Raw genomic sequence first — 13,536 nt, 5'->3', positions numbered from 1 at the left:
AGATGCTGCACCCGCTGAGTTTCTCCAGCTTTTTTGTGTACCCTAACAAGATGCCGCCGTCTACCAGCGACACTGATGGCGACCCCTCACCAAGATGGCCGCCGCCAACCAGCGCCACTGACGGCGACCCCTCACCAAGATGGCCGCCGACTACCGACCAATCAGCGGCGCCGACCTCACCTGCCCTCAGCAAGATGGCCGCCCGCCGTCCAGGTCCAGGTGCCGCCCCGGGTCGAGTCTCCCCATCGGCCGGATGAAAGTGGCGGCGGAGAAGCGGCAGTTGATGAGGCCTCTGCCGACCTGAGGTAAATAATGTTATAAATCAGCAGGGCAGGGGGGGAGGGGTAGAACTGAGGTAAAGCAACACATAAAGTACACGTCTGCGGGGAAAACTGGAGTAAAACGCGTTATAAACCTTCCCCTCTCGTTCACTTATAAATCATTATAAATTATAAATTAGCAGCGGAGCGACCTGATGTAAATCTCCACATAAACTAAACGTCTGGGCGAAAACTGGAGTAAATAATAGAAACTCACCGTCTGGAGCAGCGTCCTGACATAAAAAACATTATAAACATCTCCCTCTTTCTGCCCCCCCCCCCCCGTAAATAATCAATCAATCACCAAATTAACTATATGTCTGGGGGAAATAAACCCGCTCTGGGAAACGGAGGTAAATAATGTTATAAACCCACATGGGAGTGGAATAAACGTGGCTGTGGAGTCGGACCCAAAACATTCGATCCCGACCCCTGGGTATAATAATTTTAAATTTAAATAAGGGCCTTTTAAACTCATGCCCCTAAAGTTTTGAGTTTAATGGTTGTAGCTGTACTATTGTGGCTTTTTTAAATTGTTTTTTCTTGAAAAAAAAACATAATTCATCATGCTAAAAGAAAAAAAATTATAGAAAGGACTGTAGTGTGTGGGTCTCAAAATGAGGCAAGTAGTCTGAAGTTTGAGAAGCACTTTACTTTAATTCCTCCCGGTTCAGGGGAAGACGAAACCAGGAAAAGATGGCACCCAAACCCTGCCTTTTATACCCTCCGGCTAAGGACCGCCTCCGGACTGCGCCACTCCTGTGCCGAGGGGTTCGGCAGTATAATGGCACGACCCTTGGGAGCCGTCACAGGACCCCCCCCCCCCCCAGAACCAGAGGCACAAAACGCACCGGCGGGCGCACGACCCGGCAGGCCCGCGTGCGGAAGTCAGCAGATCCCGGGGCTTGCGGGGGCGTAGGTGGAGGGACAGGTCGAGGGACCGGCGGGAGGACAGGTCGAGGGACAGGTGGAGGGAGTCGTGAGGGGGGGCGCCCTCGGGGCCGAGGTTGAGCAACCAGCACCGGCTGGTCAATGTCCAGGTGCGCCGGCCACCCGGTTCTCTTTCCCCTTGACGTAGCGGATGGCTGTGGTGTACTCGGAGATGTAAGCCAACTGCCGCTGCTGACGTGCGGACCAGGGATCGGAAACCTTCTGCAGGGCGAAAGTGAGCGGCTTATGGTCGGTGTAGGCGGTGAACGGGCGGCCCTCCAGGAAGTAACGAAAATGGCGCACAGCCAGGTACAGAGCCAGGAGCTCACGATCGAACGCGCTGTACTTGGTCTGCGCGCGGTTGAGGTGCCGACTGAAGAAGGCCAGAGGCCGCCAAACTCCGCCTGTCAGCTGCTCCAGTACAGCACCAACTGCCGACTCCGAGGCGTCCACAGTGAGAGCAGTTGGGGCATCTTCCCGCGGGTGCACCAGCAGCACGGCCCGAGCAAGGGCCTCCTTCGCGCCGTTGAAAGCTGCCTCCGCCTCGTGGGTCCACTCAACGCTCTTTTGCTGCCCACCTGCCAGAAGTTGATACAGGGGCCGCATGATGTGGGCCGCGGATGGCACGAAACGATGGTAGAATGCCACCATGCCGACAAATTCCTGCAGGCCACGCACCGTGCGTGGGCGGGGAAACCGACGGATGGCGTCAACCCTGTCAGGCAGGGGAACCGCGCCTTGCGCAGTCACGCGGTGGCCGAGAAAGTCAATTTCGTTGACCCCAAAACGGCACTTGTCCAGGTTGATGGCCAAACCATGCTCGCTGAGCCGCTGACAGAGCTGTCGAGGTGAGCGCAGTGTTCCTGCTGCGAGCGGCTGGCCACCAGGATGTCGTCCAGGTACACGAACACGAATTCGAGGTCACGACACACCCCGTTCATGAGGCGCTGAAACGCCTGTGCAGCGTTTTTGAGGCCGAACGGCATCCGAGCAAACTCGTAAAGCCCGAATGGCGTGATGATAGCCGTCTTGGGTACGTCATCCGGGTGAACCGGGATCTGATTATAACCCCGCACCAGATCCACTTTTGAAAAAAATGTGGCCCCAGCCAAATGGGCCGTGAAGTCCTGGATGTGGGGTACGGGATATCGATCCGCTGTTGTTGCAGCGTTCAGCCGTCGGTAATCCCCACAAGGTTGCCAGCCCCCGCTTGACTTAGAAACCATGTGGAGTGGGGACGCCCAAGGGCTGCTCGAAGGGCGAACGATCCCCAAGGCCTCCATCGTACGGAATTCCCGCCGTGCCAGACGCAGTTTATCTGGTAGCAGTCGTCGTGCTCGTGCATGGAGTGGTGGGCTGGTAGTCGGGATATAATGTACAACTCCGTGGCTGGGGGTTGCTGAATGAAACTGCGGAGTGAGTATGTCCGGGAACGCAGCCAAGATTCGTACGAATCGGGAGTCCACGGACGCCAGTGGCCGTCCCACTGGTTGACTCAAGCGCAACGTGATCGGCTCCATTGTAGTGGCGTTGACCAAACGCTGACGCCCGACGTCCACCATGAGGGAATGCGTCCGGAGAAAATCGGCCCCGAGCAATGGTTGGGAGACGTCGGCAACGGTGAAGTTCCATGAAAAATGGCAGGAGCCGAGCACGATGGGAACCATGCGCAGTCCATATGTGCGGATGGGGCTGCCGTTCGCCGCGGTGAGGACGGGCCCCCGCTTACCGGAACGAATGTCGGCCAGCGAAGGGGGCAGGACGCTGAGCTCCGCTCCTGTATCCACGAGGAAGCGGGTCCCGGAGCGCCGATCCCAAGCGAAAAGGCGGTGAATTTGGCCGGCCACCGCGGGGACTATTGGCAGCCGGCCCAGGCGTTTCCCGGGAACGTGCATGGCTGGCGGCATTGTCGTGCTGCAGCACCCCAGCGCTGATGGAAATAGCACCAGCTCCTTGTGTTGGTGCTATTTGGAGCTTGCCTGCCCCAGCTGGTGGTGCCTGCAGCTTGCTGGCGCTGGACTGCAGGTGCAGTACCCTTCACTGCCGCTGGGGGTAATCGAGCGGGCCGTCGGGCTGGAGCTGTCACTCTTTCCACAGCTCCCCCGCCCCACCGGAGGAAATCGGGAGCTGCTGGTGTGACGTCATCGGCGTGCCTGCCGACGGCCAGCGCGTTGACGTCATCGGCGTGCCTGCCGACGGCCAGCGCGTTGACGTCATCCGGGCGCGTCGACCTGAGCGCGACCTCGTCTCTGCTGACGCCCAGCGCGCTGACGTCATCAGGGCGCGCCAACCACATGGCGTCGGCGCGCCTCCCGAGGGCCCGAAGGTCGGCAAACGAGGCGTCGGTGAGTTGCAACCTAATGTAGGCCGGCAGCAGATGCAGGTAAGTGTACTCGAACAACAGACGTGTGCCCGTCTAATAACGCCACCATTTCCTTTAGGAGGGTAGATGGCCGCCGGTCGCCCAGGCCACCCATATGCAGGATCCTACCTGCCCGCTCCATCCTACTTAGTCCGTAAATTTGGAGCAGGAGCTGTTTCAGGCCTGCTGGAACCAGATGAGCGGCCGTGTGGTCCAGAAGCTGGGCAGTTTTACGGAGACCGCGTCCAGAGACAGGGTCGGGCTGGCGTGTGAGGAGGTAGGGCTTTGTTCTGTCTCCATCATGATGCCAATGGAGCGTCGGGGGTCACCAATGTAGTGCGTGGGTCTCAAAATGAGGCAAGTAGTCTGAAGTTTGAGAAGCACTTTACTTTAATTCCTCCCGGTTCAGGGGAAGACGAAACCAGGAAAAGATGGCACCCAAACCCTGCCTTTTATACCCTCCGGCTAAGGACCGCCTCCGGACTGCGCCACTCCTGTGCCGAGGGGTTTGGCAGTATAATGGCACGACCCTTGGGAGCCGCCACAGGACTATGACAAAATTAAAATTCCATTGAATTAAATAAAAATTATAAAAGCTTCACTCCAAAATTTATTAAACTAATGCCACGTTTATGAGCTAAATTATGACAAAAAGAATCTCAAGTGCAATAGAAATTAAAAGTAAATGCATAGGTAGTTACGTTTGCTACAAAAGTACATACATAAAATGTATTAATAATTTGTCCTTAGGAACAGAATTGCTTCTGCCAGACCCTCTTTCATTAAAGCCCTTAAATTTGATTTAATTATTTTTAGTACAGAGAACAGTCTCTCCACGCTGACCTGAGTGGGTGCTATAGCCACAGAAATAGTGGATGCATTAGTGATATTTTTCCAAACTCTTTAGATTCTGGAGTAGTTCCTGAGGATTGGAGGGTAGCTAATGTAACCCCACTTTTTAAAAAGGGAGGGAGCGAGAAAACGGGGAATTACAGACCAGTTAGTCTAACGTCGGTAGTGGGGAAACTGCTAGAATCAGTTATTAAAGATGGGATAGCAGCACATTTGGGAAGTGGTGAAATCATAGGAGTTAACGGGTCGTTTTCAGAATGGCAGGCAGTGACTAGTGGGGTACTGCAAGGCTCAGTGCTGGGACCCCAGCTATTTACAATATATATTAATGATCTGGATGAGGGAATTGAATGCAACATCTCCAAGTTTGCGGATGACACGAAGTTGGGGGGCAGTGTTAGCTGTGAGGAGGATGCTAGGAGGCTGTAAGGTGACTTGGATAGTTTGGGTGAGTGGACAAATGTATGGCATATAAACATAGAAAATAAGTGCAGGAGTAGGCCATTCGGCCCTTCGAGCCTGCACCGCCATTCAATATGATCATGGCTGATCATCCAACTCAGTATCCTGTTCCTGCCTTTTCTCCATAGCCACATGGACCACATCTAACTCTCTCTTAAATATAGCCAATGAACTGGCCTCAACTACCTTCTGCGGCAGAGAATTCCAGAGATTCACCACTCTCTGTGTGAAAAAGGTTCTCCTCATCTCGGTCCTAAAAGATTTCCCCCTTATCCTTAAACTGTGACCCTTTGTTCTGGACTTCCCCAACATTGGGAACAATCTTCCTGCATCTAGCTTGTTCAACCCCTTAAGAATTTTGTAAGTTTCTATAAGATCCCCCCTCAATCTTCTAAATTCTAGCGAGTACAAACCGAGTCTATCCAGTCTTTCTTCATATGAAAGTCCTGACATCCCTGGAATCAGTCTGGTGAACCTGCTCTGTACTCACTCTACGGCAAGAACGTATTTCCTCAGATTAGGCGACCAAAACTGTATGCAATACTCCAGGTGTGGTCTCACCAAGACCGTGTACAACTGCAGTAGAAGCTCCCTGCTCCTATACTCAAATCCTTTTGCTATGAATGCTAACATATCATTTGCCTTCTTCACTGCCTGCTACACCTGCATGCCTACTTTTAATGACTGGTGTACCATAACACCCAGGTCTCGTTGCATCTCCCCCTTTCCTAATCGGCCACCATTCAGATAATAATCTACTTTCCTATTTTTGCCACCAAAGTGGATAACCTCACATTTATCCACATTATGCTGCATCTGCCATGCATTTGTCCACTCACCCAGCCTATCCAAGTCACCTTGCAGCCTCCTAGCATCCTCCTCACAGCTAACACTGCCCCCCAGCTTCGTGTCATCCGCAAACTTGGAGATGTTGCATTCAATTCCCTCATCCAAATCATTAATATATATCGTAAATAGCTGGGGTCCCAGAACTGAGCCTTGCGGTACCCCACTAGTCACTGCCTGCCATTGTGAAAAGGACCCGTTTACTCCTTCCTACTGTTTGCTTCCTGTCTGCCAACCAGTTCTCTATCCACATCAATAAAGAATCGATTTCAACAGCTACAAGCGTTTGAGTCAAGTTGACTTTAGATTGACAAAATAGCTCAGTTTAACATTTGGTGTCAGGAGTGGAATTCTTCGATTCTCAGCCAACAAGATAACGAAGTTAAGAGTCGAACTACCTACAGATAGGACCAGAGGAATTGGCCAAAACAGAGTGAGTAGTCACCACTCTGTTTTCCTCTCTTTCGTTTTTCTGTTGGTAGTAGACCTTTCGTTATTGCGTTGTGTGGGATCTCGACAGAATCAAGTCAATCTAACAAACCTTGTTGAGTGGTAAGATAGACTTTTAAACTTTGGGAATGGGGAGACTCGGTCATTGGGAATGACCAATGGTAACTGGTAACTGACAGTTGAACTGGATCCTGTTGATTAAACACCGGGAATACTAAAACATACTCGTAATTTGGAATGATCAGTAATAATTAGATAATTGGAAACAGGGTCGGCTAAACATTGACAGTGCTAAATTAATGTTGATCATTTGGAATGGTGGGAAGTAGTTTAAAACAATTGAATTCGGATCCAGTGATGTCACGGTTGCTAAATAAGAAATAGTAAAACGTTAACGTCATTATTATATTGTTCTAAGAATACAGTATAAGAATATTAATGTGTATGGAATAAGTGGTTGTGAATATAGTAGTAATAAGTGTGATAAATATATTAACTGTGATAAGTATATAAGAAATGCGAGTAAGAAGAGTAAGAAATTGATTGAATTATGGCGAAAGTGGTGAAAGGAGGAACGAGATAAAACCATTTTAGCCAGTTGACAAGATAATACAGTTATATTAGATATAAATTTAATATGGAGGTATTGAGACGAGAGTGTGCACACGCAAAGAATAAGCAACAGGAGAGAGAGAGATAAGACTGAAAACAAGCAGGCAGGAGTATCTGAGGAAGATTAAAAAAAGACTGCAGCTCAATGGCGTTCAGTTAGCAGAGGGAGACGAACGGGGAGGCATGGGAAAATGATTGGAATTTGGCTCCTAGCACATCTCCACTTCCCTATCAGCCCCCGTTTCAAGCTCCACCCACACCACAATCCGAGCCCTAGTCAATGGTGACAGAAATGTACCCAAGTTTACCCAAGGCAGAGTCAGGAACCAACAGTGCATCCACCTCAGGCATCTGACCCAAGAAGAAGGAGAAGCCCCAGTTTACAGACCCCGTAGCATGGCATACTAGGTCCCAGTCTAGAGACCAGGCGCAAGAAGGAAAGGGAGGAAAGGAGGTCACACAGTTGGGAATGTAGAAGGGAGCACTTGGCTGAGAAAGACAAACCCCAGAAACAAAAAGCGAAGGTGCTAAAATAGACAGAGTAAGAAAACATCCTACAGGCGCCAATATCCCGTCAGAACGGTCCTTAACCCCAGAGCCCTAATACCTCCTCCATCCAACTAACAAGATAACGGCGAAACAGCCATGAATAATGTGTGGGTGCCGTGGAAACCAAATGAGATGATGGCACTTTTGTTGGGAGTGCCTAATAAGAATCAGAATCCACAAGCTTTCATTGAATTTTTAAGAACAACGATATCTGTATATCAAGCCAATTCCAGAGATTTATGGGCATACTTCAGCAAGTATTAACAGCAATTGAGTATACCAGATTCTTGGTTCACTTAACCTATGACAACCACGCAGCTCTAGAGGCGGCGCACGCAGGGCAGGTAACAATGAGGATCGAATTCCAGCTTATGTTGGCAGCCGTGGGCCTCACTCTCCAGCAGCCAATCGATATATCAAAGATTTTGGATATGAAACCAGAGGAAGGAGAGGCTGCAGAAGATTTTCTGGAAAAGTTTAAAACCATCTACGGCAACCAGTCAGGTGACACTCAGTATCAGCAAGGAATTGTCTCGCCACAGTTTTGTGCTATGCTTATGAACTGCTTGCCTTCCAGCATCACAATGGCTATTAAAACTAATAATATGGACTGGTCAGAGTCTTCATCACCCCGCATGTCAAGAGCTGTGAGAGCCTTTTGGAAAAACTGTCCTATTGGAGACAGGGAAGCCCAGGTAAAGGTAAAAAACTAATATGTGATGAGAGAAATTAGAGAAGTTCCGCCAGTGGCTGTCCCTGACTGAATGGGCTAACAAATCCGGATGTTACCCTGTTTATGGATGGCAGCTCATCCATTATTGAAAAGAGTGGTTGTCAGGCTATGTGATTGTTAATCAGGAGGGAACGACCATTGAAGCGGCGCTTCAGATAAATTAAAATGGGGCGATTCATCCTGCTATGCATCCTGATGCTGCTACAGTTGGAGGGAAATGAAGGAAAAATTCAATTATGTGGCCCGGGACAAACAAGCAGAGTCTTTCACCTCTGCAAACTAGAAGTGGTACAGTGCAATGACCCGGATGCCTTTGGATCCTGGAACGTCGCCAAGATTGACTATTGCAATGGGATACTGCGTCAGCCCGATTGACAGGTAGACTTAGATAACCGACACCTGTGGGAATTACCCTGTTGGTTTCAGGAGTGCAAATTTGACTTTTTCTGCATACGGAATCCCTTGGAAGACAACTCGGCATAGGAACATTTGTATGATGGACTATACTATCTAGAAGCATTAGAGGTCTACCCTTGTTTACAGGAGAAAGAACATGAGAAAAGAACATGGGAAAAACTGGCATTGGAAGAAACAGACTCTAACATGTTTATACAAGCCCCATATTGACCTATTTGGTAAAGGACAAATTGTGTGTAACCTTGCTATGAAATCAGTTAGTAGCCTATCTGCAGTGTCTACAGAGTGCGGGAGGACTGAACGGTTAGTAAGGTGTCAAGGTGGGAAGTCAGTTCCGGTCGAAACTGTCACCAACTGTTTGCCACTGCCTCGTGACAATGAGCATTCTTACACGGGTTGTGACGACAAGACTTATGCAGTGTACTATCAGAAATGCGTCTGTTCTCTTTACAGGATAGATATGCCTTATACTATCTGTTGGCCCGTGAGGGAGCGATGTGTGCTATTGTGAAACAGGTGTATGATGGGAATTCAGGACAGAACTAGTAACATCACAAAACATCAAAATGACATTATTACCCTGCACGATGGGATGAAGGAGGGTATTGAATGAGGAGAGTGGGGATTTGGGGGATTATATACTTGGATCATTAGTATGGCCATATATGCAACAATAGTGGTTTTGTGTTTGTTCGTGGGAATTGCTTTTGTTAAATGTATTATTGCTAGACTAATGACAGCCTTGGGTAATGTGGAAACTGGTGAGAAGATACTATTGCAACATCTAGAAGAAGAAGACATTCCAATGTTGAACGATGAGGTAGTTGAAAGCATGGTTAATGCGCAGTTTTAAGAAAGAATTATTAGAAGACGAATGTATTAGAATTAATAAAATGGAGATAGACCAGTGGTATGAAGCCCAGAATAGTTGAGCACCCTAAGAGCTAGGGTGTGAAGCACAGCAGAGAAGTAGGGAACAGCATTGGTGTCAACAAGCCAGCCTGCCGACCTACGTGGTCCGGGATTTGGGGGTATAAAGCAACTCGAGGTTAGAAATAAACTTGAATGACTTGGAAAGTTCAGATACTAGTCTCAGCTGAATAAAGAATCGATTTCAACAGCAACAAGCGTTTGAGTCAAGTTGACTTTAGATTGACAAAATAACTCAGTTTAACATTTGGTGTCAGGAGTGGGATTCTTCGATTCTCAGCCAACAAGTTACCGAAGTTAAGAGTCGAACTACCTACAGATAGGACCAGAGGAATTGGCCAAAGCAGAGTGAGTAGTCATCACTCTGTTTTCCTCTCTTCCGTTTTTCTGTTGGTAGTAGACCTTTCGTTATTGCGTTGTGTGGGATCTCGACAGAATCAAGTCAATCTAACAAACCTTGTTGAGTGGTAAGATAGACTTTTAAACAGACTGGTCCATTGGGAATGGGGAGACTTGGTCAATAGATTCAATCCATTAGACTTCAGATTGACAAAATAACTCAGTTTAACAGCGAGAGGTCAGGTTGGTTATTGCGAACTGAGTGGAGGTGTTGTGCTTCCGAGGTTGATCATACGCTGAATAATCCAACCACATTTTTGTTTGGAAGTGGAAAGAAATAATAGAAATTGCATTCATGGCAACGTGTAAAAAGAGTTGAGATACTGTATTATAATTTTGCTGCATGTCATTGTGGTATATATCATGTCTTAATTGGTGAATATGTTTAGTTTGTGACTTTATTTGAAGCAGAAATAATATGCGAATGCTTCATTGAGCATAATTCCGACTGGTAACTACGCACTTCGTTCGAGCACTATATCGCACGCGTCATGCAAGCCGTCTTAAATTACCACCTAAACTGTCATTTGGCAACTTAAAAAGCTGCCAAGGTTGCCCAGCTGACAACAGTGAAAAAAAGTTAAGAGAGAGCCCTGCTCCCCCCTCTCGCCCTCCTACCCAACTCCCCTCCCTTCTCCTCTTCACCCCCTCCACCCTTTTCCCCTCCCCCTCCCCCCACTCTCGTGCCCTGCCGCCCCCCCCCCCCCACCCCTTTCAAGCACTAGTAATGTTCATGTGTTAAGAATGTCCTGTTTGCCAGCATGTTGACCCTCTGTGTTCCCCTCCAGCAGGGTTTAGGAGCCGTTGCTGTGGACGGAGAGACGGGGACGTGAGCGGCTATTGAGGGCGGCCAGGGTGCCGGTGAGCCCCCCGTCTGCTCGGTGTGCGGGTTGAGCTTTGAGGGGCTGAGCTTTGATGGAGGACCACATGGCATGGCACAACGAGGATAAGGGTTGTGAGTGTGACGTGTGTGGCAAGGTCTGGCAGTACCCGAGCGAGCTGGAGACCCACCGGCGGATTCACACGGGAGAACGCCCCTTTGACTGCTCGGTGTGCGGCAAGAACTTCACCCGCTACGACAACCTGCTGCGGCACAACCGTGTGCACTCCGACGAGAGGCCCTTCACCTGCTCTAACTGCGGCATGAGCTTCAAGACAACGCAGGTCCTGAAGATCCACCAGCGAATTCACACGGGAGAGAAGCCCAAGGCTGCTCAACCTGCGGGAAGCACTTTGCCCAGTCGTCGGGGCTACAGTGGCACCGGTGGGTGCACAGCAGTGAACTACCCTTCACCTACTCCAACTGCAGCGACTGAGGCAAGGGCTTCACCTCCTCCAACAACCCGCTAGAGCACAAGCACACTCATACTTGGAAGCGGCCCTATACCTGCAGCGACTGCGGCAAGGGCTTCACCCACTCCCACTGTCCCACCAGCGGGTGCACTCCGTCAAGAGGCCCTTCGGCTGCTCCGACCGCGGCAAGAGCTTCAAGATGACGAAAGAACTGAAGGTCCACCAGCGGGTGCCCACGGGCAAGAAGCCCTATGGCTGCTCCACCTGCGGCCCAGTTGTTTGGGGCTGTGGGTGCACCGGCGGGTGCACAGCAGCGAGAGGCCCTTCACCTGCTCTGACTGCGGCAAAGGCTTCAAGTCATCGCCGGAACTGAAGGTGCACAGGTGCCTGCCACCGGGGAGCGGCCCTATTCCTGCAGCAACTGCGGCAAGAGCTTCACCCACTCCCAAAGCCTGCTGGATCATCAGCGCACCCACACCGGCGCCCCTACACCTGCGCCCAGTGCAGCAAGGGCTTCATCCGCTCCTCCAAGCTGCTGTCCCACCAACAGCTGCACGCCGACGACCGTCCCTTCCCCAGCCCACTATGTGGCGAGCACTTTGCCATGGCCTACCACGCCCTGTCTCACCAGCGCTTGCACACCAGTAGCCCGCCCTGCAACTGCCCGTACTGAGGTGAGGTGTTTGACAGCTCGCGGGCGTTGCGGCAGCACTGGCGAGCCCACGCTGGCGAGCAGCTACTCCGATTGCGGCAAGCGTTTTAAGAGAGCACGGGGGCTGCGGGAGCACCAGCGGATAAACACCGGAGAGAGACCCTTTCTGTGCGCTGAGTGTGGCAACGGTTTCACCCGCACGTCCAGCCTGTGGCAGCACCAGCGTACCCACAGCAGTGAGCGTCCCTTACCCTGCCTGTCCTGTGGTAGGGGCTTCACCTGCCTTGACCATCTGCTGGAGCACCGGCGAGTCCACACCGGCCAGCGCTCCACTGTCCGCTCTGTGGCAAATCCTTTGCCTGCTCCAGCCTGCTGGTGCACCACCACATGGATAGATAGGCATTGTTTAGGTAGACACAAAATTGTGGAAGGAATGGGTTCCATTTCGGATCGAGACCCTTCTTCAGTCTCGACCCGAAACATCACCCATTCCTTCTATCCAGAAATGCTGCCTGTCCCACTGAGTTACCCAAGATGGCGGATTGAAGGAGTGGGGCGCCGTTGTGTATGGCTGCTCTGCCTGCAGCCCTGTTAGATCAAAATGTTTGTTGTAGGTCTTTTATGTGGTGGGTGGGGGGAGGGGAAGGGGGAAACTTTATTTCTACGGTTTTCCTCTGAATCCCATCTTCGCCCTCTCCGTACGGCCTACCATCGGACTGGAGCGGCGTTTCCTGCCGGGACCGGCCGGGACTACAGCTTCGGTGGCGGCACAGCGCTGGGTCACCATCACGGAGCGGGCGATGCCTTACCGGGTCGCCTTGGGGTAAGCTCCGGAGTGCTGTGACCGCTGACTCCAACATCCGAGGCTGCGGAGCGTCCAGCCGCGGGCGGCGCTGGATTTAAAACACCGCAGAGCCTGGGATCCGAGATCGCCAGTCGGAGCTCCAAACAGCGCGGTCTGAGGACTTCGGGTGCCGCGGTCTCTGGGGAGGGTGCGACCGTTCCAGCCATTTCCATACCGCTGAGGACTTTTCACCCGATGACGGTGTTCTATCTTCCCGGCAGGAGGGCCTATAACATTGGGCCGTCGTTGCTGAGACTGGCTGCGGAGGCCTCAAACAGGCCCCGACCTCGGGTGGTCTAGGAGGAGGAGGAAGACTGGACATTTTGGTGCCTTCCCGCACAGTGGAAAGTGTTGATTCTGCTCTGGGGGGGATGTTCATGTTGACTCCTATAATGTATTGTGTCTTTTTTCTTCTTTTTTTATTTTATATGGATGTATGGTAATCTAATTAATTTTCTCTGTTAAGCACTTTGGCTTCAACATGAGTTGATTTAAAAGTGCTCTATAAATAAAAATTACTTACTTACTTACATACTCCAACATTTTGTGTCTTTTTTGAAAACCAGCATCTGCAGTTCGTTGTTTTTAAACCATTCTGGTTAACCATCTCTGCACCTTCCCCAAAACCTCCACATCAGTCCTGTAATGGAGTGACGAGAACTGTATGCAATACTCCAAATGCTACCTGACCAATGTCCCTTCAAGCTGCACATTTACATTCCTCTCCTTATCTCACACCCTTTTATCTCCTTATTTTCTCTCACCTGTCACTTTCTTCACTCATCTGCCAATCACCCCCTCATCTGTTAACATAGTGTCAGTCTGAGGAATGTCCCGACCCGAAATGTCACCTATCCACGTTCTCCACAGATGCTGCCTGATCCA

At 50.6% G+C, this 13,536-nt stretch overlaps 1 protein-coding gene across 1 annotated transcript; it reads left to right on the top strand.

The window, feature by feature from the left end:
• The first annotated feature begins 212 nt into the window (after window positions 1–212).
• On the top strand, window positions 213–13,181 carry LOC129716311 (gastrula zinc finger protein XlCGF7.1-like). Its single transcript, XM_055666178.1, has 2 exons — window positions 213–305; window positions 10,654–13,181. The coding sequence occupies exon 2, from the start codon at window positions 10,778–10,780 to the stop codon at window positions 11,210–11,212; it is 435 nt and encodes a 144-aa protein (XP_055522153.1). The 5' UTR covers window positions 213–305; window positions 10,654–10,777; the 3' UTR covers window positions 11,213–13,181.
• The last annotated feature ends 355 nt before the right edge of the window (window positions 13,182–13,536 follow it).

The sequence above is a fragment of the Leucoraja erinacea genome, unplaced genomic scaffold (assembly GCF_028641065.1).
Source record: "Leucoraja erinacea ecotype New England unplaced genomic scaffold, Leri_hhj_1 Leri_206S, whole genome shotgun sequence".
Classification (NCBI taxonomy): Eukaryota; Metazoa; Chordata; class Chondrichthyes; order Rajiformes; family Rajidae; genus Leucoraja; species Leucoraja erinaceus.
This window is presented reverse-complemented; position numbering and strand designations above follow the sequence as displayed.